Below are 27,341 nucleotides of genomic sequence, written 5' to 3'. Positions count from 1 at the left end.
AAACGAGCCAGCCCTACTTCTCTGTAGCTATTCAATATGAATATTAATGTTACTTGTGAGTGTAAGTTTCTAGTTGTGGTTTTGTATAGTCATTTAGACTTCACTATCAATAGCTGTACTAATCTTTGGGTTTTTTCTCCTTAGAGCACAACAATGGAAGAAACAGCTATATGGGAACAACACACAGTGACTCTTCACAGGGTAAGTTCATACAATTGGTTGTGTGTGCCTAACCCAGGATACTGGTAGCTTTTGAAAACAATAGGAAAAAGCCAGATGTCAGGAAGTAAAAGAAAAGGAAACTCATATTCCTTTGTTTAAATTTAGAAGTGTTGTAAAAGCTCCATTTGATAGTAGCTCTATTTGTTTGTTGGGTTTCAGAGATAAGCCTACGTACAAATAACCATGCAAGAAACAAAGCTTTAGATTACTTCTGTACGTAACTGAAAGTAGTTAGAGGTCTAAGTGTTCATTAATGATTGTGCTGTAACTATACTTAAATATTTTAAAACTTCATTTGCAGGGGCATAAAACAATGTAGTTAAGTATAAATAAATGTGTTCAAAAGTGCAGTATTTGCTTACCACTTTCTTAAATTCGTGGCCGAAAATAGTGATTTTTTTTTTTTTTGGGTGGTAAGAATGTGCACCTTACGCGGAGGAATGTGTACTAGTAATCAGTGACTAGAAAGACAACTTTTACATTTAGCTTGACTCCTGTCTTATTTGAGTCACTCTTAAATTGATTTCTGGTGTGAAGCTGTACAAAAGAGGCAATAAAGAATGAGTTGCTTAGGGAGAGTCAGAACAAGGTGGGATGCCATTTTTGGCAGCAGCTTAACTTTAAAGTGACCATGGAATCATGGCCCAGATAGCTATATTCATTCCAGCAAAAGGGAGATGCACTAGCGTTTTCTCAAGGGAGCAAGTTACATCATTTGCCTTCCATTCTTCAGCATAGAATCAAGGCATTTTAGAATAGTAGCATTGATGAGATGAATGGACCTTTGACTAAAAATGTGTATGCATGGATCAGCTGGTCAGATAAAATATTAATTCTCTGTACAAACCTATTATCTGTTAAATCTAATGAGTGTAATGTTGATTCAAAATAACCGTTTTAGTACCTGCCCTCTTAAGAAGAGAGCAGTTATGCTCAGTTTGAGCAGAAGGCTGTCTAGCAAAGTGCCCTGTCTGTAACTCCAACCACATGTTGAAAGAAAAGTATAAGTAAACCCAAAAATGTGTAGTGATACTTACCTAGGCTGCTCTTCAAGCTTCCAACAATTTTTAGGTCAATGAGTTAGTGAGCAAGAAGTATTATTTCTATATGTAATTGCCCTTTATGTTTTCTTCTTGAAGCTGTTCAGTCATCCCTGGAACCTGTGTAAACTTAAAACTTTTTTTTTTTTCATATGACTGATTAAATCAGTACTGTCTTATATTCAAAAGCAACCAAAAAAATGCTATAGTAATACAAGGTTTGCTAGTAGACTTGATGATAGTTTAGCTTCCTTGAAGGGGCTATTTTTCTGGTTAATTGGAGCAGTAACTTCAGTGAAACCTGAAAATGAGGAGTTCAGTCAGTGCACAAAGGAGTAATGCAGTATGGTGTTAACTTGAACAAATTTTGAAATAACAGGTAGGAACTAGAAATCGTGTCTTCTGGTTGTGCTTGCAGCATAGTCAGAAGTCCTTGTGTAGTATAGAAGTGAAAGTGTGATTCGATTATAATTTTGATTTTTTTTTTTAATATGCCAAACTTCTGCCAGCTGTACTGGTTTAACAGTTTCATTAGCTGAGTATGTGTATCTCATTTGGATGTTGAAGGGTGATGGCATGTACTATTAATAACTCTGATAGCATTAATTTAGCTAATTAAAAACAAACAATGTTTTCCATCTGCCAGATAACAAAACCAAAACTCTTATGCTAACGTTAAGCAAACTGCTGCTGAGAATTTATCCTTAGCACTGGGAAGAGGATTTAGGAAAGCGACTGCATATTTGCGTGTGGGGTTTTTGATTTTGCTTTTTACTTGTGATGTTCTTGTGGTGTTAGATTATCAAGTAAATGAGGTTACTTCAGTTTAGTCAGAGGAAGTGAAATGCATCCAAAATCTCAGTTATCCTCAAAGATATCTAGAAGTTAATAGAATTGGAATAGACTCGAAATGCCACTCTGAGTGGTTGTGGAATATTTTCTGTGTGAGGTTTATCTGCTTCACTTGGCTGAGCTACAGAACTATTAGAGACCATCTACTGTCAGCCACACAAAAAACATTTTGAAGAACTGAATTTGCTTTCTCAATGGCTTAGCTGAGGGCAGTAGGCTGGCTGCGAATGATGGAATTAATGACATTTAACATGTGCTGAATTTCTATGGGGTACATGCAAGTCAGGCTTCGTGTTACTGGCTTCCTCTTTATTGGTATGCCTGTGAAGCTCTTGATTAACCTAACTTTTATTGTACATTCTGTCAGTATTTGCCTTCAGAAATGAGGCTAGACAAGTAATTGGAAGAATCTGATCCAGAACAAATTTGTCTAAAACCTTGGTAAGTCCCCCTGGGAGAGGCAGAGAAATCCAGAGTTGGTGTCAGTCTAGATCAATTCTTGTCTCTTCACAAGTACCTGCTTAATGGCAAGCAGATCTGTTGTCCCTCCAAGTGCCCCAAAGAAACTATGTAACCGTGGTTTCTTCTTCCATTTTAATTGGTTTTTATTAATGGTATTTGATCAAAACTAGTTAATGAGTAAGGACCACTAACATCTATTTTAATGAGCAGCCTTAAAAATAGTGAGGAAATGCAAGTTTTTTGGTAGGAGGCGTGTGTGTGTTAACAAAGATACATAGAATATTCTTGACTACTTTTCTTCCTGTTTGGAGACTCATTTTTGTCCTGTTGGTAATTCCACCACTGACAATTTTACTTCGTTTTAAGTCTGTGCTGTTCTCTACTATAACTCCACTGCTCCTGTGTGTGGCAGAGTAGGATTCCTTTAACTCTTCTTGGGCTCCATAAAGGTAGCCAACACTGTAAAAACAAAGCAGTTTTGGTAGTAATCATAAAATTTTAGGAAAGTAGATATTATTTATATGCAATTTCTTTCTGAAGGAAAAAAAAGCCACATTAGCAGGTACTATATATAAGATATTCTTCTATCTTATATATAAAGTATTCTATTTGTATAGTCTCCTGATTAGTTTTTTTTAATATGTCAGTGTCTGAGGTATTAAACATTTTAAAAATATGTCTGTATTGTTACAGGGGGCAGTTACTGATTTATAAACCAATTAATGGCAGCTCAGAAGTGTTGTTACATGCCTTAAAAAGATAAATGTTTTGGTTTTATGAACATGTTTTGATCCTGTAATGGCCCTTTAAAAAGGGGATAGTATGGCATATAAACTGCGGAAGATGAGCCTTACAAAAGAGAAGGGAGTGCTTTACAGAGGAAGCTCTTGTTGAAGAATGCAGCTTTGCTCACTTCTTTTGAAGAGTTTCTTCTGATGACCTTTACTTTCCAGAGATGTCATTACAAATTAGGGACAGAGTATGCTTAATCCCAGTAGTTGCAGTATACATGTGTCAGTTCAGACACTTTGATATGGTTCAAACATGAGATTTTTTAAAAATTTTTTTATCCGTCTGCTTAGAGAATCTGGAACAGAGCATATAAGCAGTCTGACTGTGCTGTGATTTAACACAGTAGTTAGTGAATTCCAGCACTATTGTCAAAAGACTTATTAAAAGCTATTTTTGGGGAGGAGAGGCTTGAACTTCTAACCAAGAGGGTTTGTTCCCTTTCTTTACTATCTTTCCAACTTCCTGGACTGCTGCTTAGCTCTTAAGATATTGAGCCAGTCTCAACTTCAGTTAAAGCTTATCAAGTAGCGACAGTTTTATCTTTTATTGGGAGATCTTCTGGTTTTATATACTTAAGTGTGAAGGACTTTAAGGAGGAACCATGCACTTCATATATTTTGTGTGTTTTTTCATACTTGGAGCTCAAGTTGTGTGTGTCTGTGTTAGATGTGTCTCCTTCCCCCAAAGAACAGAAACCAGGTATGTATGTACCTTCCTGCTTCTCCCATGCTGCCTTACTGTGGGAGAGCAAAATAGTACAGTTTGTTCTTCTGTTGTCACTACAACATCTGACAGGTGAATTTGTGATGGGGCAGATTTCTTTTTTTTTTTTTAAATGCGGTTTTACTTAAGATATGTGTTTATATCTTGTATAACCTGTAGTGATCAACATCTTAGTATTTCCAGACATGCCTAGGGGCTAGATTCAGTTTTCTGAGGGTAATTCAGTTTATCATTTATCTCTTAAGATGATGGTAGGCAGCAGGATAAAATGAGAAGTAGAGTAGGCTGAGGTTTACTGGAAGGTTTCTTATTTGAGCTCTTAAATTTTCAAAAAGATTTAGGGTTTGATTTGAACTTTCTAATTTGGAGTATTTCTTAAGACTTTGATTTATGTTATTAGAAAGCCTTTATTCTGGTCTTGTTTCACTGCTGTCTGTATATGAGACTGCATTGTTTCAGGGCTTCTTGAAAAGAACAACATTAAAGTATGAAACTAGTTGTCCTAATATTGGTGATTTGGTTTGCAAATCTACTCTAAAAAAATAAAGGCAAGCAGCAAGATTAGGTTTACAGTGAGCTTCTGCATCTCTGCTGGCCTTAGCCTGAGGACTGTATTTCTCTTCAGGAGTGGAGAACTATGGGAATTTTTTTGTTTTATGGTGTAAGGAAAGATAGAGAACATTTAAATGAAGTTTGACATAAATGTCTATGTTATCTCCCTTCTCCCTTTCCTTCCCCACCCAAATATAGTGCAAACTGAATTCTGTTTGTTAGAGTAATGGAAAACCGAAAGATGAAGCACTGGCATGAGAAGGGGGAAATACTACTATTTTGAAGGGGGGGTTTGTTACATATTTTCACAGGCTATTACGTATTCTCTTTGTCAACTATTTGAAAAATAAAATGGAAAGAAAACCTCAGCTCTGGTCATAAGTAGCCATTATGATCCTTTAGACTGTCCTCCTGTGTGGCGCAGGGTTTCACTTAGTAATTCTTGATTCCCAGCCATGATTTCTGGTTGAAATGTATTTTTGGCTGGAACATATCTTGAAAAGATGTCCAGTTTTCCTTTTAATGAATTAAGATGAATGTAAAAGTGGTAAGGTGTACCTGTCCCCACTACCCCACACTTGTTAGACCAACTTATCTTCTTCATACCTTGCAACAGTATTTGTTAACTGTTGAAGTCAATTTCTGAACAGTGAATCTCCAAATCTTTGTTTTTAATACTGCATGGTCCTATTCACTGCTTACAGGCTAAATCTGGACCATCTTTTTATGATCTCTATTTTGGGGGGAAATAGGAAACAGGTTTTTTGAGCAGTAATTACTGTCCAAAAAGCTGAACATCATGTGTCTTACAGCCAGATGCAGACTGCCATGTTGCTTCTGCTGTCACTGTAAGGTTATGAAACCCATTGCTAAAGCTGGGTCATGTTTGGCGAAAAGTCTGAAAAAGAAAGGGATAAGTCTGCCAGTGTGGAGCGTATGCTGTGTGAAATGGAGAGGAGGAATTGACTGAAACCTGATCTTTTCCATCCAGTGACTGTGTTTTGCATAGTCAAAAATTTCAAAATAAATTATTAGGCAAAATAAAGCATTTAGACAGTAATACCCTTCTGACAATGTTTTCTGGGCAATGATGGAAGAGCTAGATAGTTTTGCAAATCAATTATATTTAGAAAGTTTATTTCCCACCCTCACTGTTTCCAGGCAGAAATGTAAGCAGCATTGTTGTATCTTAAAATAAGAGGAATAACTTTTTAGAGGCATTGACCTTGCTGTAGTGGCAGGTCACCCTAGAGGGAAAAGATTGAAGCAAATTACTTTTGTTAAGATGCAGATGATTTGCAAGTGCTGACAAGGTTTTGATGTATTTAATGGTACAAGTGATCTTGGTGTTATTCCTAAGAACTGAGCCTGCAGTCATACTACTGTGTGCTACGATCCTGTCAGTTCCTGAGCTAAGTGAGGTCAAGCTGGGTAAATACCATAATGTGAAATATCAAAGAAAGTACTGCAGGAAGTGATAAGGGTTTGAATCAGTATCTCAACACAGTGGTGTGGTATGTTGTGCTTACTGAAGGTTGAGGCCTTACTGATGACCAACTGAGGCCCAGGACATAAAAATGCAAATGGGAACTCTAATATTTTGCTCTTGGGAGAGATTGGGTAGTCAGTCTGAAACTCTCTGCCTAATAAAAGTGGGTTTTTTAATTTATTTTTAATCTCTTTCCTCTTCTTGGATTGCATAGCATTGCATGGTTCAGTGATACTTCTTTCTTACAAAAAGTTGTATTCATCTTGTAAGATCTTTTGTTTGATGCAGGAATGTGAGTTGTGACCATGTAAATATTAGAGAGTAAAAATATTTCTCTTGTTACATTATAGGCCCCTGGATTTGGATTTGGTATTGCAATATCTGGAGGAAGAGATAATCCTCACTTTCAGAGTGGTGAGACATCTATAGTTATTTCTGATGTGCTGAAAGGAGGCCCAGCAGAAGGACTGCTACAGTAAGTGCCAAACTATACCTGAATTCTGATTTGGGGGGCATTCATTTTTGTCAGTGGAAGCTTAACCTCTTAATTGTTTTACTCTCGAGATATCTGTCTGTAACTGTTTGTGTAGTAGGTTTGTAATACTGGTAGTTTGTTCAGGGACACTCATTCCCCAGTATTTTCCCCTTGGCCTAAAGTATTTATACTGTGCGTTGTGATGCTTTTCATTTAGAGAAAATGACCGTGTTGCAATGGTTAATGGAGTTTCAATGGATAATGTCGAGCATGCGTTTGCTGTTCAGCAGCTGAGGAAAAGTGGGAAGAATGCCAAAATTGTAAGTGAATGTCCTGAAGATTTTAAGCTTACTTAAATTCCGTAGTTATAGAGCAAAAGTGAAGTGGTGTAATGTCTGCTATGAAATACATGCATGATGCAAGGTACTTGAATAATACCTGTGTGATGCTTCAGGTTTAAGTGATGATTGTGACATGTTTATCATGTGGGTGACTGAAATTTTTTTTAAATGTGACTGGTGATGTTTGGGTAGTGTGGCACTGGATACTTCAGACTCCTTTTCTTTATGGTACGGTTCTCAGTTTGCTAAAAGCTCAATTCTCAGCTTTGTTTAATATTTCTTTGCTTTGAGTGCATTTTTATCAAGTTTTTCAAAGGCTGGTGTATGCTAAAGGACTTTACCCACTGTTCAGGCACTAACATAGTTCTTTTTAAGCTCAGCAAGCAGTTTGCCAAAATAAAGTATAATTACCTTGATTCCTATAATTTTGTAGGGTTATTCAAAGTGGTTGGCTTTTGAACTTTGCAAAACAAAACAGGTCATCACTAAAGGGTAGTAATCAGGCCTTTGGTAGAAGTTTGAGATTTATTTATGTTACAAAAAATAGAACACAAATGCACAATGTTTAACAATTTCTTAATTCAGGAAAACAGACTTTTAGGGCTTGTAGAAAAGCTTTTGTGCTGACAATTTTGAGTGCTCATCTGCTTTACTACAGTTGCAAAAAATTGTGTTGTGTTTTGCATTTGTAGATTCAGCAATTCTTTAAAGCTTACACAGTATGTGGCGAGCTGTGCAGGGCTTTCAGTATTTTAAGTATTTAGTGTGTAGATTTATATGGGGAAAAACAATTAAGGAAAACTTTATGGTATTAACTTGGTTCAGTTCTGTAACATAGCAAATAAACCTCTAAACAGAGTTGGGTCTTATTCTGGAAACAGCTGACTACTTTAGTGCAAACCAACTTTGAACTTTCAGTGGGAATGTTCCCCTTCCTCTGTGGCTTGCATAAACATTGCTTTGGAAGATTGGGAAGCTTCATAGTTGAGGAGAATTACTGTCAATAACGTACTGAGTATACAGTAGATTACATGTTAGCAAAAAGTTTTTAGCAGTGCTAGTAGCTGATTTGTCAGTTCAAGCAAAGAGAGAGGGCATTCAAATATGCAGCTCTGTGAAGACAGAATATTGCATTATGCTACAGAGGCTGTTATTATCCCTTTGCCACTTTTGCAGAAGCAAAAAAGGACTAGAACAACTGTAAAAACAAACATACCCCTCACCTCAGAAATGAGTTTCTAGTAATATGTATTGATGAGTCTCCTGTATTAGTTGGATAGAATTTTATAATGAGGATGCAATAATTTAGAGCAGTCACTAATACATCTGTGTGTTTTCTTTTGACTTCGGGGATTAGCTTGGCTTCTGACATTTAGTAATACCATTAGCATTACACAGCCAGAGGCTGATATCTAGTGTTCGATTGTAGACTATCCGAAGGATGAAGAAAATTCAGATTCCAGTGGCTCGACCGGAACCTGAACCGGTGTCTGAAAATGAGGATGATAGCTATGATGAAGAGATACGTGATCCAAGAAGCAGCCGTGGTGGTCCAAGTGCCAACAGAAGGCATGAGAAGAGCTGGGTAAGAGATCGAAGTGCTAGCAGAGAGAGAAGTTTATCACCGAGATCAGACAGAAGGTCGGTTACTTCCAGTCAGCCTGCAAAACCTACCAAAGTAACACTGGTGAAATCGAGGAAGAATGAAGGTAACTAGTATGTAATTTTCTTGCTAAGACTTTTGCTAGTTTTTAAAGGTCAACTGCTTCAGTCAGTGTTGTGTTAAGGGCTTCATGGACTGTATGAACAGTGCTGTTAACAGTTTGCTAGCCCATTTTACCAGTAGCTAGCTAAAAACTTAAAAACTGCTATTGTATTTCTGGTGGTATTTTTCATACTCCAAAATACATGTGCTTAAATAAGGATGAATTATTGTATAGTGTAAACAAATACCAACTGTGCACCTGACATCTGGTAGTCAGTGGCTACATACCTTCCATATACTTTAGTTGAGTCTTCAGTGTCTGTCTTGTTTGAAAGAGGGAAAATTGTAGGTAGCATCTAAATTAAGGTATTGAACAACAGCTATTACTACAGGCAAAGTTGGAAGAGATTGATATAATGGTAAATCCATAGTGTAATTCCACTACAGACCTTCATGTGCCAAGTTCACTCTCCTCTCTGTGTTTCCAGTGTAAATGTATTGTAAAGCAGTGTTGTAAATCTTCAGATGCCTCCCTCCTTTTTTTTCTTTTCTTTTTTTTTCTTTTACTGTAGCTTCATCAGTTTTCTTTTTTCTTTTATTGCTATTTATATAAAGAGTATGGTCTACGGTTGGCAAGCCACATATTTGTGAAAGAAATATCTCAGGATAGCCTGGCAGCAAGAGATGGCAATATTCAGGAAGGAGATGTTGTACTGAAGGTATAGTAAATGGTGGTGGTGGTTGTTCAAAGGGAAAACTCATTGATGTAACTGTTCTTAGAATTAGCTATCTCTTAATAGCATAATTATTTTTAGTAGATGATGTATCATTTTTTTATTAAATTATTTCAAAGATCAATAAATATAAGTATAAATCAACCTCTCTAAGGAAAGGAAAATTATAAAGCCTTTTTGGGTTTTTTTGGTATTACTCCCCAGGCCTTAATCAGACAAATAATGCCCACTGTAAATGCATAATAGAAAATATTTGGGAATTTATGAGACTTTGGCCCTACGCGCTTAGTTATACAGTATAATGTTGTGGAATTGTGGTATTGAGCAACACTAGAACTTTCCTTCAGTTTAAGTTTTGATTGATTTTTTTTTTTTTTGGTAGAGATCCATAAACCCAGGGATTTTTAATTCATACTAACAATTTCTATTTCAAGATATTGCTGTAAATGTCTTGGTGCAGAAAATACACCATTCCTTAGCAGTGCTGGTTTGAAAAACATAACTAATATTTTAAAATTTTTGTATTAGTGGTAGAGGCTTTGTCTTTGAAAGATTAAAAAAAATTTTCTATATTATGTTATAGTTTGGATGTGCCCAATAGTCTTCCATTGTATTGTGGTAATTTGATAAATACCTCTAGCTATTTCTAAATATCATCAGAGAGAAAACCACTATCTTTATTGGAGATTCACTGGTTTTTTTTCAGTAAGTTTATATCTGCTCTTTTTTACTTTGTTCCAGATAAATGGCACAGTGACAGAAAATATGTCATTAGCAGATGCAAAAACACTAATAGAAAGGTCAAAAGGCAAGCTGAAGATGGTTGTTCAGCGAGATGAACGAGCTACGCTGTTGAATGTCCCTGATCTTTCTGACAGTATTCATTCTGCTAATGCTTCAGAAAGAGATGGTGAGTATAAATAAACTTGACTTCCAAAGGGAGAGAAGAATTCCCTGTGTTATGAAGATGTGGAATACCGGAGTGGGATGAGAGGGTGGGGAGGAGAAGAGTTAGGAGTACGATTGTCATATGGGTAAATTCTTGTTTGAATGTGATTGAAATCCACACGTTCAAAAAAAGAGAGAAAAAGATATAGTTCCTATTCTTGTAATTGTTCTTTCAGGAATATTAAGTTTACTTGTTTTGAAATAATAAACATGGATTTAACATCTTCATAAAAATTCTCTGCAAAAGCTTATTTCCATTTGAGCAGGTCATGCCACCATTTTAATTACAATCATTTCATGAAAAAACAACTTTTATTTAACAGACATTTCAGAAATTCAGTCGCTGGCATCAGATCATTCCAACCGATCACATGACAGGCCCCGCCGCAGTCGTTCACGATCTCCTGACCAGAGGTCAGAGCCTTCAGACCATTCCAGACATTCTCCACAGCAGCCCAGCAACGGCAGGTGATGGCAGCATTGTACTATTTTTAAATCAACTATTTAATGTGATGTATAAGTTGTAGGAGTGCTTGGATTTATACAGTGTGACAAATGTGATGCAGAACTATGGTAGTAGTAATACAGCATTCTTTCTCTCAAGAGATGCAGCTGATAGTGATCCAAATTTTCTTAGACTTCAGGAGAAATTGAACGTTTAACTTCAGTGTTATCCCTTTTTTAAACATAATCTTAGAGCATGGTTGTATGAATGACAATGTAAGTTTGATAGTGATATATGTTATTGAAGCATATGTAATTATATTTTGGTTTTAGAAAGCAGTTAGGTGCAAGGATATTTGAGATGACTAGTAGCACAGCTCCTATTGAATGTCTGACCTGGGTAAACTTGTTGAAATCTTGCTTTATTTAGGCATAGGCTTTTCATTTTACTCACTAGCCTTCTTTAAATGTTATCTTATGTTTCTGAATACATTTAATTCCCACAGAGTAAGGTGTATTGCACAGCAGGTTTAGCTTTTGGAATGTAAATTTAATATTTGAACTTGGTAGTGGGACATGCATGATAATTCTGAAGTGGGTAAGTCTACTTTGATATGAATTCACAGAGAAGTGATCTACTGTATGGTTTGGATTTTTTTCTTCTGCTATGTGAAACTTTAGCCTTGAATAACATAAATCTGTCCTGTTTTGCATTTCCACAGTTTGTTGGACATTTTAATCTATTGAAATAGAAATGCAGTGTAGGATTTCAGATTCTACTAAATATTTTTAAGAGAAAAGTTTATCTGCTGAGTGCTCAGAGATGATGGAACAGAAGTTAGGATTGATCTGTTGCAAATTCCAAATTCAGAGCCTGTATTTGAAGCTTTTCAGATGCCATGAAAATTCTGAAAAACAAATTGCAGCTGGCTGTTCCATAAAACTAAGATATGCCTGATTGGTTATTAATAACATTTTGTTTGACCAAGGGGAAAATAACACTATACCTTCAAGATTTTTAGTCTTGTAAGGACTAATAAAATTGCAAGGTAGATCTTACCTGCATGTATATCTGGTTCGGGTTATGGATTACAGACATTTTTGCTTCTTTTCCATGTATATTGTTTGAAGGGACCACAAGGCATCAAAGTTTGTTTTGAAGTAGGAACTCCATATTAGTGGGGGAAAAAAAGCAGGGTCCCAGATGCAGGGATTTGATTGTGAAGGTTGTGAGGTCTCTGTCAGATTTAAAACCTTCATTTCTTGGTATGCATTTCTAATGCAGTGTGAAAAGGTCTTGTGGAAGGAGGAACAACAAAAAAATAAAATCCATCAAAACTGAAACTATGACTGACTGACCTTAGTGTTAGTGCTTTCCTGTCCTATTACAGTGGTTTAGATCGATGGTTACTTCCTCCCTATGGACTACACTGTCAGAAGAATTAAATCCTTCCTGAGAAGGAACTTTGAAGTTATCTTAACTCTGAATGCATCTGCTTTATCTACTTCATGAACAAGAGCTACCTTGGCATGGATTGTCTTCCTGTTGGATATGTCCCTTTCAAGATCAGAAGACCTGGGCCCTGAGCCACATGAAGAAAAACATATTAAAAGCAACTTCTCTTTGTAGAGGTTATTTGTTAAAGTCTGCTGTAAGATCAAATTAATTGCAACTGCTTCATTTTTTAAAAGTTGGTGGAAAATGTGGACGGGGAAGAAAAAACGCTTGAGAGCAACAAGCTGAGGAAGAAAAGGTGCAAAAAGTCCTCAAACTGAGCTTAAGGAGGACATTAAAAATGTATTGAAAACAATGAGTCTTTATTTAGACTCTGTTCTGCCAAGTGTTTGTATGTTAATGAGGAGAGAATTCCAGGGGAATCCTCTTAGTCCTTTCATACAAGCTTAACTACAGACTTGACACTCCTAGGTGTGCACTAGAGTACAGAAATCTGCCAACAGACTTGCTTCTGTATTGCTTTGAGTTCTGGCAGGGTCTTCAGTGTTGTCCGTGTTTCAGTATTCCATACTGGTATGTACACCACTGTGCTTGCAATTTTCCTGGATATAGAATTTCCATAACAATTGCTATTTGAACAGTCTGTCAAAGTAGTTTTCTTTAGTCCAGAGGAAGTTCACAGATGTCTCTTGAACAGTCTTTATAAAACTCAGATTCTAGAACACGCTCTTCTTAATTTACTAATAAAAAGGACTCATTACGCTTGTATGGGTTTTTTCACTTGTGGAGGATGGCAAATTATCCATAGTCAATTTTGAAAAGAATACAGAGAATTAATCTTACAAATCTCCAGATACAGTGCTAGAGACTTGGAAATTTTATAGCCAGCTAATACCGAATTAGGTATTAAGTATATAAGAGAGAGAGATATATATATGTGTGTGTGTGTGTGTCCTGGTTTTGATGAGGAGCTCTCTGAGCAGATCATGTTTTAAAGGTTAAGTATAGTTTTAAAAGATGCATATAATTTTCAAGATGGGCAGAACAACAACTGTTTAGGCAGAGGATAAATGCATCTTAAATATAGAATGTTAGATAACATAAGGCAACTTTGTATCATCTGTTAAGAGCTGTACTTAAAAAGCTGGAATGAGCAGAAGGGGTCTCTGCACCCTAAGTTGGGGAGTACTTGGGAGGAAGTATGATATATACTCATTCTTACCTATCTGGCCTTACTGCTGGCAGTAACAAGTCGTTAAGCTACATAAGCTTTTGGTGTGACCCATCCTGAAAAGTGGCATTTACAGCCAGGTGCTGGCAAGCCTGCCAAATTGCATCTCTGGGCTGCCCTTCACCAATTGAAAGAACTCCCACTTGGGAATTGTCTCTCTTATGCTGCCTTCCTCACCTGGGTACTAGAATAGTAAAAAATGTTTTCTGATATGCTTAATGCTTCAGCATCAGCAAGAAAGATGTGGTAGCTTGAAGAAATCCCTGTAGAGGTCATCATTATTTCTGGAAGGATGAGGTTGATTTCTGTAATATAGCTGTCAGTTTATATATTGCACAAGAGATTTGTTCTGTCTGTTTTCAAATCAAGTTGAAAAACTGGAATATAGGACAAAAATGAACACTGTTTTGAATGTACGTAGGAAGGAGCTTCTTGGCTCTTAGTATCTTCTCATGCTAAACAGTTTGAGATATGCTAAAAACACATTTGGAAAGAGCCTACATGTTCATATTTTTCAAAACTTTTTCTGTGCAAACAAACATTCTAACTGTGTGTTGCAGACCGTCTTTTTTTGTTCTGAAGTAATAGCCACTGTTGATGGCACTAGTGTGTAGCTAACTACATTTTGTGACTGAAGGTTATTTAAAAATGCTTCTGTTAGGTATACTTTAAAAGGTGGGAGGGGGGGCAGGGAGGAAGTTAGGTAAAGGGGGCCCTGACAGAGCACAGATGTTAAACAATGGTGTCACAGTGCACACAGTGAACAACACTTGCGTTTCTTGGGAAGCGCAGCTGTCAGTTTTTAACAAGTTTCCATCACCTAGAAACAGTGACAGTATCAAGTTGTTTCCTGTATCATCTTGCAATTTGAAATACTCGGTGCTTACTGGACAAATTAAGCTAAATCAAGAAAAATTATACTCTCCTGCTGTTCTGATTTTTTTGCATTTTCTTCTATCACAGTTGTTTTTCTATCAGCTTTTTCCCCATTTAAACTTTGTTGTCTTATCTAGAATAGAACTGACCTTTTGCAAACATTTTAGTTGGCAGGGTGTATTTGCCAACATGCATAGCATTAGCCCAGTCTGGAAGCATATTGCTTCAGAGATTTACCTGACTATTTTGTGCTGTGCTCTCAGTGTCTGTATTTTAGTTACTGTTCTTGAGAGCTGTTTTCTTTCATATTTATGCTCTGTTTTTTGATATATGTGAGTATAAAAGCAGCATAAAATTATAGTGGGTTTGGACTATGTGGAGAGGAAATGTAAAATGAACTTTGTCCTTGTGTAGTAATTGCAGTATTTTTGGCCTTATTTTTAAAGCAAAACAGAGATACTACTGTTTTGGAATAATGTTTCTGTTGAGTGTTAGGAGATGCTTGGAAACAGGTAGAGATGGTTCTTGAGGAAATTTACTGTAATAGCTCTTTAACTAGTGCTCATTACCCAAAAATCTTTGGAGGGGGGGGGGCATTAGTTGTAGCTTACACTACTGCAGGACGTTTTTTGTTTGTAAGACACATAACATGCATTTAAACAGCTAAATGTATGTGTCTGTTTTTAAAGAGCCAGGAACTATTTTCAGGGGAATGAGGAGTCCAGTCATATTTTAGTCTAGTGCTGGAAGTAAAATACATAAGCTTTCAGCTTATGCACTTAATTTTATGTACAAATGAAAATATGCTGGAAATCTGAAAGAGAAGTAAGAAAATTTTTGTCGGTCAAGTTTAGGAACAAAGTAGAAGGATGAATGCTTACTTTTCATTTTGCTAGATGTAATGGTTTTAGCATCATTTTAATCAACTCTGGAAGCGCACCACCCCACTCCCCCCCCCCCCCCCCCCCCCCCCCCCCAAGAGGTTTATCTGAATAAAAAGGCACAAAAAAGGATTTTAAAAATTAGGCTGCTGTACTTATTTTTACTAATTACTTAAAACAAGATGGTTCTTTACAGTGCAAGGGTGCCTGTGTCTTCCCGGATTGTTCTGATGATTGCAGCATTTTTGTGTATTCTGTTTTTTTAGCTGCCTTCAGACACAGTTTTATAACTGGCAGAAGAAAGTGCTGAGAAGTCTTAGTGTGTCTTGGCTGAATAGCTAAGCTTTGTTTCTGATGTTTCAAACTTCACTTTGCTTCAGGAAAGCACATTCTGCTTGTATTTAGATGTTTACTATTTCTTTTATTCTTTCTCACACATCTTGGATGAGTAGATTTGCTGGCATCTGTTTTCCTAAGTCATATTTCCAACTCTTGGTGTATCGGTTCTGATTAAAATAAATAGTCTTTGTATAATGGATTTTTTTGGATACATTTGTGCTTTATGGAAAGTGATACTCATTATTGCCTAGTAGCACCATCTAGCTGTTGGTAGTGAAAAACTTTTTCCTGTATGAGAGGAGATGGGCTTGCACCTACTGACCAAGCCGTTGTTATCTTTGAGGAAGTACCTTTTTTCCCCTCCTTGGCAATCAACTCTAATACCATATAAAAAGCTGTGGTTTGTTTGTGTGTGTCTTCTCTCAAATACTTTTTATATCCTTGTTTATTTGCCAACTCTCAGGAACTGGATAGGTACTTTTGAGCATCTCATGACTTTTTTAAGAATGTATATGCTCTGGAATTAAGACTGTCTCTTTGGCATATTGATCTACTTTTGTTTTCCAGCTGATTATTAATGTTCATCTGTTCCTGCCCTAGTAAATTATTTACTGTTCAACAGATAGCAGTGTAACAGTTAACACTTCAACATACGGCATATGTTCTGTTCAGTTCTGCTGTGGCACAGCTGGTAGCTGTATGTCCATGTAACAATACAAAAATACCTGATCTTTTGAGCTGAAAGAATAGAAATTATGTTCTTTTGAGCTTTAGTTGCTGTCATCATTTAAAGAACATGAGAGGACTTTTGCTTTTTAACTTGTCATATATGCCTTTGTTTTATTCTATATATTCTATATATTCTATACATGTATAGGAAATGCATAAGAAGCAACAAGTTGTCTTTTTATTAAAATACATGGATGACTGAGTGTGAGAGAAGCACTCCTCTAATAGCTGTGGATTGAAGGCCTCATCCTCTGTGAAGACTGAGAAATCAGGGGCATGTTTGCATTCTACATTTTAGCTCTGCAAAGTCCTACCAAGAGCCACACTGGCAGCACTTGTGTTCCAGGGCAGCTGCCATACAAAGGAGCAGATAAATTAGCTTGATCACAGCAAAGCCTATGAGTTAAGTCTAAAGAGCCATGATTTCTACAGGGAGGGGTGAGAAAAAGACCATCGTAACTGCTCTTCTCCCCTTCTTCCCTTTGCTTCTCAATTGCTTCTCAATTTCTTCTATAGCTTTTAATATATAGCGCATGTGTATGACTTCTGTGCTTGAAGCAGAGCAGTCTGTTTAACCATGTCATTCCTCCTTCTAATAGTCATATGTAGAGAAGTCCTTTATTAATATGAAGGTAGGGACAAAATGCTCAGATTTAGAAATGGTAAAAATCACTAATAATGTGATAGTCTTAAGAACAAAATCTTGTTAAACAGTAATTGGTAATTCCTTATCCACCAAGTGTGAACTTCATGAATTAAAAGATTTATTCTTTAGTCTTAGTAGACTGAGGTCATAGAAACAATTCTATATGCACAGTGGAATCTTTTTTTTTTTTCTAATATAGTCTTCGAAGCAGAGAAGATGAGAGAGTAACTAAAGCAGGAGCTGTCTCTACACCTGTAAAGAACACAGATGATATTTCTAAAACTATGGAAGAGGTAGCAGTCGAAAGAACTGAAAAACAAACTCCACCACTCCCAGGTGAAAACATTAAAATGTATTAATTACGCATGTTGTTGAGAATGCATGACCAGTAAAGACTTTATGCTATTGCATATACAGGCAGTCTTTGTAACCATAAGTCCATTTGTATCTTAGAGTTTTGGTCCTGAAAACCTAAAGTGTGGGCTCTGCCCAATATATAGGGGTCAAACTACAGTGTTTAGAGCTGTATTTATAGGTGATGATTGTCAAGAGTTTTGTCCTGATCTCTCAAGCAAGGTTAAAATCCATCATCTCTTTTTGGAGAATTAAGCAGTAGACTGGGTCTTATGGGTTACTGTAGCAGACTATATTTAAAGAAGGATGTAGTTAAACCTGTTTAGAACTGCTGTTTCCAAGACACAACTCAAAACACTGAAATGCTTTGTTACTGTAGCACTTACTAACTACAGTCATGGACCAAGAGGGCATTTTAACAAGTACAGTACAACTAATAAAACCAAAACAAAATCTCATTCCTTTTTTCCAAAAAGGGAAGGATAAGCTAAATGGCAGCAGATAAAAACCAGGTGGTGTAAAAATGAAAAAAGTAAGATAATACAGTGACAGGACACTGTTCTGAGCAGGCTGACTTACAAGATTTTTGTTTACAGAATGAGGTGCCTTAGTGAAATTATAAGTGGAGAAAGAGGAGCTGTGCAGATAGTTTAGAGGGAGCTGTTCTTGAAAGGCTGGGTAGAATAAGAAAAAGCACATTCAAACTTGAAAAAATTTGAAGACTTAATGGATGAGCAGTGATGCTTCCGCATGTAGTATTCAGTAGCTCAGTGAAGAGTTATGATGTTGATAGACTCCGAAAGATCTTGAACATGAGAACAGTAGGTTTTCTGATGCAGCAGCCATTACTGGAAAGTTTGTCATAGGAAGTGACCTTTTGCAGTGGTGTTACGTAAAGATGCAAGTGAAGTAAGTTTATATTTGCCAAGATAGAGAAAGGATGTAGTAGTGAGATTAGAAAGATGAATTCAGTATTTCTGTAAGATACTGAAGATTAATAATTGGCATAATACAAAGCCAGCCAGGATAGGAGACCCTTGAGATGGTTCTTAATCCAAAGTAATGTACCAATAATTGGTTTGAGGGACTGGCAAGCAGGTAGGAAGCGCTGTAGGGATTTTGTTGGTTAGTGGGGAAGAAGAAATGTTCTGTTCTTAGGTGAATGGGAAGAAGCATGGAACCATTAGTTTGGGTGGGAGGAGATGTAGGCCAATACATAAAGATAATACTTATAATTTGTTTCTGCAGATAAAATTAACTTGCCATAATACATAGTCTGAGATAAAAAGGTGCAATAAAGGGCATAATCCTTTAACAGCATCACAGAAAGCTCTAGGGAAATGACAGTCTTTCAAAGAATGTAATGAAAATGTGGTTAGAAAAGTAGTTGGTGGATTGTGTGAGAGTTTACTGCTTAGACTAAGGGCAAGATGACTGTCACTGTTTATTGGGTCAAAGGAGGGTGGAAGCAGAGTATTGGTTCAGAGGAATCATCGGAGGCTTAGGCTAGGAAAGGGTCATTAAAGACTTAAAGGAAAGTGCTATGTTACTGTATGGTAAGGACAAAAGGCACATTAGCAGAGGCATTATTACCAAACTGATATCTGAAATTTCGAACTGGTTTGTTCGGCAATTTGAAGGGAAGACAGCATAGTTGTTGGGAAGATCAGGGATATTAGACTAGTTCAAAGCCAGCCTAGTTTGAAATCAGCTTTTTTCAAGTGTGCAGAGATAAGCCTTAAATACAAATTCTTCTAACCAAGCATGTAGCAGAGAAGAGCCGCTATTAGTGCTCATTACTGAGGGAAGACTGCAGTGGCAGTTACTTCCCAGTGACTCCAGAGAATCTATGCAGCAGAGCCACACTAAGTGCTGATCTTTAAGAACCACCAACTGGACCAAAGTAAGTGTTGAAATCTGCCTACCTCAAGGCATGCAGCAGTAGTTTGAATGTTTGTGGTATTTTTGTTTCAAAAATTGAATTCTTGAGGGAAGAGAGCCAATGGAAAGTGAACAAGTTACATCAGATAAATCAAGATGAGAAACAGCAGGGTTGCAAGTGGTCTTGTGAGCATGAAGCCTTCTAGTTCTTGTTTTACGGTGTTCAGAGTACTTAATGAAGTACAAAGAAAGTTTTGGGGCTTTTACTGAAGTGATAATTAGGCCAGTAATTACGCTGCTTTGGCACAGTGAGAGTGTCTTCTGTTGTAAGTTTCTCGTATTTCACTTTTAGGTGGGTTTAAGTGGGGTAGAAGGAGGCTACTGAAGAAGTCGTTAAGCTCTTAATTAAAAGTTAAGCTTTACTTTCTCATCTTTAAATGACCAAATGGACATTGGAAATCTTTTGATGTTTTGATAGAACCAAAGCCAGTGTATGCACAAGGAGGTCAGCCAGATGTGGATTTACCAGTCAGTCCCTCTGATGGTCCTTTACCCAGTTCAACCCATGAAGATGGAATGCTTCGGTAATGTAACTCTAAACTCTATTTGAATCTGCCTGGTCCTTGAGCAAACTAAGCTTTTATCCAAGGCGATGAATAACCTGTATAAATGGTCTGATGTAAAGTCCAATATACTGTCCTGACACTTCTGTTCAGAACTACTAGGATGAAGACTTTGGGTTTATTCCTGAGTCTTGTTGGCACCTATATTGTGTAATATACTGTTTTTCAGTCTGTTACTTTTCTATGGAAATGAGCAGTTAACAGTTATCAACTGGTGAAAATAATTTGCGGTGTTTCGCTCTCCCTGAGCACCCCCAACCCTCTTGCCCTGTCACCATCTCCAGAGAGAGGAGGGATACTGTGGCATATTATTTTCCTTTCATAATAATTGGAGAGCAATAAAGGTCACTGCAGAAATGTGTGAAGTCATGATGTGGAAATGAGTCTGCTTCAACTGGGATCTCCTTTATGGACATTAGTGTACGATGAGAATAGATTCTAGTTTGGTTTTGTCTCAAATTCATCTTGATCTCTTTAGAGCCGAAATAGATCTATATGCCAGCACAGCTCTTTAAAAGGAGGAATGTTTTTGGAAGAGAGTGTCAAAGTGCCTTACTTAAATCACTGTAAGAGTGTAAGGCAAATCCCACTAAACAAGTAAATACAGGAGTGTTTTTGTTTTTTTTGAAGTGCTGATAATGTGTGTTGTAATGCTGCAGTTCATAAGCAGTTAATGGTATGTATAGCTTAATGTCCTCTAATTGAAATGATAGGCAAATTAGTTCTTTGCATGTGTTCAGTCTCAAATTTACCAGGTTATTTTGTGCTACTACAGCTCTAAGTGGAAAACTTTCTAAATCTCCAGGCCAAGCATGAAACTGGTAAAATTCAGAAAAGGAGATAGTGTGGGCTTGCGACTAGCAGGTGGCAATGATGTTGGCATATTTGTAGCTGGTGTTCTGGAAGACAGCCCTGCAGCAAAAGAAGGATTAGAGGAAGGGGACCAAATTCTCAGGGTATGTCAAAAACTGTAACGGTACAAATGTTTTGTTGTACCAAAGTAGGTTTTCTTTCTGTAATATTGAATATATTGCCTTTGTAGTTCATACAGGTTTGGGTTTTTTTTTCTGCATGTAATTATTAGATGATTTAATAGTAGCAAAATCTCCTGTTACTATACTGTTGCTAGGAAGGTTGGTAAGTTTCACATTCAATTTCTTAGACTAATTCAGTTGATAAAGTTGTTTGGTTTTTTTAACTGTTGGGTCACTAAATTGTCAGGGGGCTCTGTATGTTAGTAATGTTTATAGGTGCTCCATAACATGGATCTGAAGAATATCAAATGAACAGCTACCTATTATTCTGGAAGCTATGCTTTTATCAAGAAATAAAGTAGTACAAGAGACATCTTGAGATACATGCACTTGGTGTGTATGTGTGAAACTGAGTAAAAAACCCCAAATCTTAGCAATAAGTTAATTTAGATTTCCCATTGTATAGTTAAATCTCTGTTACAATGTCATATGCTAAATCAAACTGATTACTTCATTGATACCAGGTAAATAACGTAGACTTCACAAATATCATCAGAGAAGAAGCTGTCCTTTTTTTGCTTGATCTTCCTAAAGGCGAAGAAGTAACCATTTTGGCACAGAAGAAAAAAGATGGTAGGTATTTGTGTATCGGGAGCAATTTAATAGACTGCTTGGGACAATATAAAAAGTATAGCGAATGAAGACTAACTTGTGGCTTGCAGGAAATTGGCACCTTATAAACAGTATTAAGTTCTTCTGGCTTTGGGATAGGTTACTACTACAAATGGACTAGAGATTGGTAATGTAACAGTACACCCCACACACACCTCCCCCCAAACAAACAAAACAAACCCCCAAAACCCCACCAAAAATAACCCCTAGCATCTGACAAAAGTATTGGCATTAAACCTTGGGGTGAGCAGGGGGGTCTGTTGTAGTTATGACATTGAAAATGAGTGATTACACTGATGTGCATGCACACACAAACTTCTTTCCCAGTAAGATTCATTCCTTCTAGGGGAGCTGAATTAAGCTTGCACTAGCACCAAATTTTTGACCATGAAAGTTGAATTTATGTTGGTAGAGTTTGCTATTAATAGTTGTGCTGCTTAAAATAGAGCAGCTCTGAGACATTAAGGCTTCCTGAAGTAATATTGTTTATTTAAAACAAGGAGAATTAAGATGAGCCACTACTTTGAGTAATTCTTGTGAACCTTAGGACATCACTTACCTAACACTTTATATTTTGGGGTTTCTTTTTCTTTTTTTTTTTTTCAGTTTATCGTCGCATTGTTGAGTCTGATGTAGGGGATTCTTTCTATATCAGAACTCATTTTGAATATGAAAAGGAATCTCCTTATGGACTAAGTTTCAACAAAGGTGAAGTGTTCCGGGTGGTGGACACTCTGTACAATGGCAAACTGGGTTCATGGCTGGCAATTCGGATTGGCAAGAATCATAAGGAAGTTGAAAGAGGTATCATACCTAACAAAAACAGGTACGATCTTAAAATATTTAAATTGCTGTTTTAAAACTACAATTTTAAATTCTGCGTCTGTATAATGAATGATTGGACTTGTCTGCAGGATGCTAGTTTATAGAACTGGTTCAGTCAGAAAAAGTGACAAAGCGTTAAAACAAATTAAAGTTAAATATCTGATTTATGGATTTGTTTTTAACTCTTAGACAGCCTACAAAACCCTAAAACTTTCTTTTCAATAAAAGAGACAAGGCTATATAAAGCTTTAGAAATGTGGTATCAGCCCCAGCAGTTCAATCTTGTACTTCCTAATACAGAAACAACAAAAGCGTAATTCAGCAGGTGGTAGTGTTTTTTGGAAGTATAAGCTTGCTAGTCAAGTATTACTTCAGAAGCTGACTTCCTTGATAACTGGTTGGGATTTGTTGTCATCTTAGAGCTGAGCAACTAGCTAGCGTACAGTACACGCTTCCAAAGACAGCAGGAGGAGATCGAGCAGATTTTTGGAGATTCCGAGGTTTGCGTAGCTCAAAAAGAAATCTCCGAAAAAGCAGAGAAGATCTTTCTGCCCAACCTGTTCAGACAAAGTTTCCTGCCTATGAAAGAGTTGTTCTGCGGGAAGGTATGGCTTTATTCTTACTGTTGCAGGTTAACAGGTTTGTGTAGTTTGCTTTGTATTAGCCTATGTATTTAAGAGTATCTTGCATTTGTTTTAAGCAATCAATATATTCTGACTTTTTTGTTTCCTTCAATTATAGCTGGGTTTCTCAGACCTGTAACCATTTTTGGTCCAATAGCTGATGTTGCACGGGAGAAACTTGCTAGAGAAGAACCAGATATCTTTCAAATTGCAAGTAAGTGTGAGGTCAGGTTTTTCTGTGGTTATGAAATAGTCAACTTCCTTTTGCTAGATTGTTTCTACATTATTACTTTTGCTGTTAACATGTTTAACAAGATGTTGACAATGTAAAGGAACTGACTAATTGTGAGCTCTTGTACTGTTTGGTTGCTGATAATTCTCTGAAGGTGAAAGAAATAGTTCTATTTATAGTCTTCTCAAATTTAATTTTAGATTTCTGTGTATTGTTTTGAAGCAGGAGGAGTGTCTTCAAACTGAATTAGACGATTTGAGCTATGAAATGGTTTGTTTTATCTTAATGAGGAAATGTAGAATATGTTGTAAACTTACAACAGATTTTTACTGTGTCCTCTTTACCAGAAAGTGAACCGAGAGATGCTGGTACTGACCAACGTAGTTCTGGCATTATTCGTCTTCACACTATAAAACAGATAATTGATAAAGTAAGTCTTTTATTGTCACTGTACTTCTAACACAAGAGAAAAACTGGTATCAAGTAAAGTGTTGGGTGTTTAAAATGTAGAAGAATAATTAATGAGTATGTTTGCTTAAAAAATAACTTTCTTGTATTTTTATTGGTTAATTAAAAAAAAAAAAACATACCACCACCCCTTTCCTTCCCCATATTAATAGCTGCAGCCTAGAAGTAATTCTAGGCTTTGATCCTGGGAGTGTTGTCCTCTCTCTATTAAGGTGGTTTTAAGCTGTCTCCTCTTTCACTTAAAGCTATGGTGTGACATTACAGCTAGAAATTGTTACTTTATTTATGGAGTTGTTAGTCTTCTCCCATCCCAATTTACAAATTAATAATTTCACATCATTTTTTGTGCAAGGACTGGGGGAAAGGGTCCTTCAATCTCACTTCCTTAATATCCTTAAAACCTTTGACATTAGTTCATGATGCAAGGCTCTATTCCTCACCTTTTTATTTCCTTACTTAAAAACAAACTGTTAGCCTTTCAGATGCCCAAGTTGGGAGGGGGGAAGCTATTCTAGCAGGAAAGCGGGGATACTGTGTGCTTGAGATGAATCTTGCAGTGGATGAAAGCTGGCCAAGTTCTTGCATTCAGAGTGGTGGGGGTTATTTTATTGGGTTTTTGGTGGGGTTTTTTTGTTTAGTTTTGGGTTTGTGTTTTTTTTTTTTTGAAAGGAAGATGGAGGTGTGTAATGAGACTAGGTCTTGTGTTTCAATCTTTCCTTTTTTCCTACTAGCAGAATACTAATAGGGAACTTATTTTTAGTTTAATGCCTGCTTTACTTTGAGGAGCCTTTTTTAAATAGGGAGTTAAATATTAAAAACCTCATAGTTACACAGTCAGTCCTACAGTTCAAAATGTATATGCCTATGTAGCCTGCTATTGGAATTGGTTTGGTTTCCATTAATCTATTATTCAAATAGGAAAAGAACTTAAATCAATACTTTGAAACAATGAACTCTGTAAAGGCAATACAAAATAAATTTGTAGAGGATGTTTAAAATCTAGTATGTAAGTGATTCACTTTCTTGCCTCTGTGCTTTTTGTCACAACAGGACAAACATGCTTTATTAGATGTCACTCCTAATGCAGTGGACCGTCTGAATTATGCCCAGTGGTATCCTATTGTAGTGTTCCTAAATCCTGATTCTAAGCAGGGTGTAAAGACTATGAGAATGAGGTTGTGCCCAGAATCACGAAAAAGTGCAAGAAAGCTGTATGAAAGAGCTCACAAGCTACGCAAAAATAATCACCATCTCTTTACAAGTAAGTAATGGGATATACTGGATCAGTATTTCTGAGAGGGAGGAGGAGGTGAGATGGGAGTAACTTCTTCCTCCAGACTTTTCTGCAAATGGACCAAGTCAAGCAGTTGTTGACTTGTTTGGGCTCCCCTGTTCAATAACCAATAGTTCACTGATGTGTGCATCATTTGCACATGTCTGCACAAATGTGAAGTGAACTGAAACATCAAAATGACATTTCTAATAGATTTGGTGTCTTTGCAGGATCATCAGCCAAAATCAAACATTTGAATAAATAGGAAGATGATACAATTTTTTTTCTTTTTAGTCTGGCTAAACTGAAGCTTCACTTTATTCTAAGCTACTGTTAACTCAGTATTTCCTGTGGGATAAAATGTCCCAAACCACATCAAGTCTTAAGGTTGCTTTGAATATTAATATTTACATTACTAATTAAATATCATAGTTTTAACCTACCAGTTTATATTGCTTTTATTATTGGTGGTACAGATCCTTCTCATAATTCTGCAGAAATCGTAAGTCAAACTAACCTGCTGTACTTCTAGCTACCATTAACTTGAATTCAATGAACGAAGGATGGTATGGAGCTCTAAAGGAAGCAATTCAACAACAACAGAACCAACTAGTGTGGGTTTCAGAAGGAAAGGTAAGAAATAATATGTTTGGGGAGAAATGACAAAACTGTATTTGAGAGGTTTTTTGTTCATTCTTTCTTACTGGCATTACAGATATGGGCAGATAGTTGTGGAATGTTTTCCTTTTTTTCCTCATTTTAACCATAATTTGAAGATCTAAAGCAGTAATGCTTTATGGCTGCATGAACTGCTCAAAACTGATTTGTCACTATATTAGTGCAGTTATTCTGTTAATGACGGCTGTACAGTTGTCCTTGTGCATGTAGCAGTGTAGTAAGCGAGAGCATTTGCCCATTGCCACTGTCGACTGGAGGTTATATTACTGCTTTGAAGACTTTGTGGGGACTGGATGCTTTCTCATGAAAGAAATTCTGTGTGTTCTGCTGCATTGGTACTAGGGGCTGGGATTGCCTGATGAATTGTTTTTTCGTTAATATAAAAGCAAGTGATGTATTCTTGTTCTTTCTGACCTTTCTGAGAACTGTGTTCTTTCAGTTTTGAGAACACAGATACAAAATTGCAAGTTGGTATTCTATGTTCCCCACTAAACTCCACTTGCCTTCTCAAGCTGCATGTTACACTATGCACATTAGATCCATCCTCTTGAAGAACTAATATCAAGCAAAGTGCCAACTACAAGTAAGCAAATGATGAATCAGTTATTGCTATATGTTTCTTAATATTTGGATCATCTATTTCTGTTCAGATTGAGCTCCTTTCACCTCCTTACATCTACCTTCAAGTTAACTTGGAGTCCAGTATCATAATATCACTTTAAAGTGCAGCTTTATATCTTTCCAAACAATTTGATGTCTGTGGACACTATGCACTGTCCCCTCCCTTACACTGACAGTCATCTGACCCCTTAGTAAAATGATTCAAAGAGCTATACTGCAGAAAAGGCTTTTAGGTGTAAGCTTAACATCTTCAACGGTCGAAACCCGATTTCTCCTCCCCTGTGATATTCAGAATTGTTGAATTTTCATAGTGTTGCTGTGCTGTTGGATTTGGAATATGACTAACTTTTTTAACTACTAGACTTTCTGTTGTGGTTCAGAACAAGACAGATGCATTCCATTTGTCCTGTTCTTAATCACAAAAAAATTTCCTAGCTTTACATTGCAAGAAGGGCATTCTTTAAAAGGTATTTCAATAAATGTGTACTATGATTTTGTTTGACACAGGCAGATGGTGCTACAAGTGATGACCTTGATTTACATGATGACCGCCTTTCTTACCTCTCAGCTCCTGGTAGTGAATATTCTATGTACAGCACAGACAGTAGACACACATCTGATTATGAAGACACAGATACAGAAGGGGGTGCTTATACTGATCAAGAACTGGATGAAACTCTGAATGATGAGGTTGGGACTCCTCCTGAATCTGCTATTACACGTTCTTCTGAACCTGTTAGAGAGGATTCTTCTGGAATGCATCATGAAACTCAAACTTACCCTACTTATGCATCTCAAGCTCAGCCACAGCCAAATCTCAGAATAGATTCTTCAGGATTTAAAGCAACTACTTCTCAGCCGGTAAGAAAGTAATTTTATACACTGACCACTATACCTTTACTTCAGATTGCAAGTTCTCTTGAACAAAAAAATCTGTGTTTATAGTCTCCTTACCAGTATTGTGAGTGTGTACAAAAATCTGTCAACAGCAGCAATAATATGTTATAATAAATTGGAGAATCAGCTTGCCCTACCTGTTTTAGTGACTCATTCTGACAGGAGGGTGGTTGAAGTACCATTCTGCTTTGATTAAATGTTTCACTTTTTTAATCTTCAACATGATGAGTTTCTCGAAGTGCTAGTGCATGATACTTTCAGTACATTTCATTCTACATCTAGC

At 36.8% G+C, this 27,341-nt stretch overlaps 1 protein-coding gene across 11 annotated transcripts in view; it reads left to right on the top strand.

The window, feature by feature from the left end:
- The window catches only part of TJP1 (tight junction protein 1), a 200,470-nt gene that overhangs the window by 155,353 nt on the left and 17,776 nt on the right, over nucleotides 1-27,341 (top strand). For all 11 annotated transcript variants that reach the window (XM_069798064.1, XM_069798063.1, XM_069798061.1 and 8 more), the window contains 18 exons: nucleotides 145-201; nucleotides 6,483-6,607; nucleotides 6,825-6,927; nucleotides 8,378-8,657; nucleotides 9,269-9,372; nucleotides 10,129-10,297; nucleotides 10,659-10,803; nucleotides 17,137-17,273; nucleotides 19,651-19,756; nucleotides 20,601-20,751; nucleotides 21,294-21,402; nucleotides 22,048-22,267; nucleotides 22,687-22,871; nucleotides 23,008-23,103; nucleotides 23,469-23,551; nucleotides 24,640-24,850; nucleotides 25,395-25,495; nucleotides 26,669-27,022. In XM_069798064.1, coding sequence (XP_069654165.1) covers nucleotides 145-201; nucleotides 6,483-6,607; nucleotides 6,825-6,927; nucleotides 8,378-8,657; nucleotides 9,269-9,372; nucleotides 10,129-10,297; nucleotides 10,659-10,803; nucleotides 17,137-17,273; nucleotides 19,651-19,756; nucleotides 20,601-20,751; nucleotides 21,294-21,402; nucleotides 22,048-22,267; nucleotides 22,687-22,871; nucleotides 23,008-23,103; nucleotides 23,469-23,551; nucleotides 24,640-24,850; nucleotides 25,395-25,495; nucleotides 26,669-27,022 — 2,736 coding nt within the window. The remainder of the gene's footprint in view (nucleotides 1-144; nucleotides 202-6,482; nucleotides 6,608-6,824; nucleotides 6,928-8,377; nucleotides 8,658-9,268; nucleotides 9,373-10,128; nucleotides 10,298-10,658; nucleotides 10,804-17,136; nucleotides 17,274-19,650; nucleotides 19,757-20,600; nucleotides 20,752-21,293; nucleotides 21,403-22,047; nucleotides 22,268-22,686; nucleotides 22,872-23,007; nucleotides 23,104-23,468; nucleotides 23,552-24,639; nucleotides 24,851-25,394; nucleotides 25,496-26,668; nucleotides 27,023-27,341) is intronic.

The sequence above is a fragment of the Haliaeetus albicilla genome, chromosome 12 (genome assembly GCF_947461875.1).
Source record: "Haliaeetus albicilla chromosome 12, bHalAlb1.1, whole genome shotgun sequence".
NCBI lineage: Eukaryota > Metazoa > Chordata > Aves > Accipitriformes > Accipitridae > Haliaeetus > Haliaeetus albicilla.
Note: the sequence above shows the minus strand (reverse complement) of the source record. Positions and strands in the feature narration are given on the sequence as shown.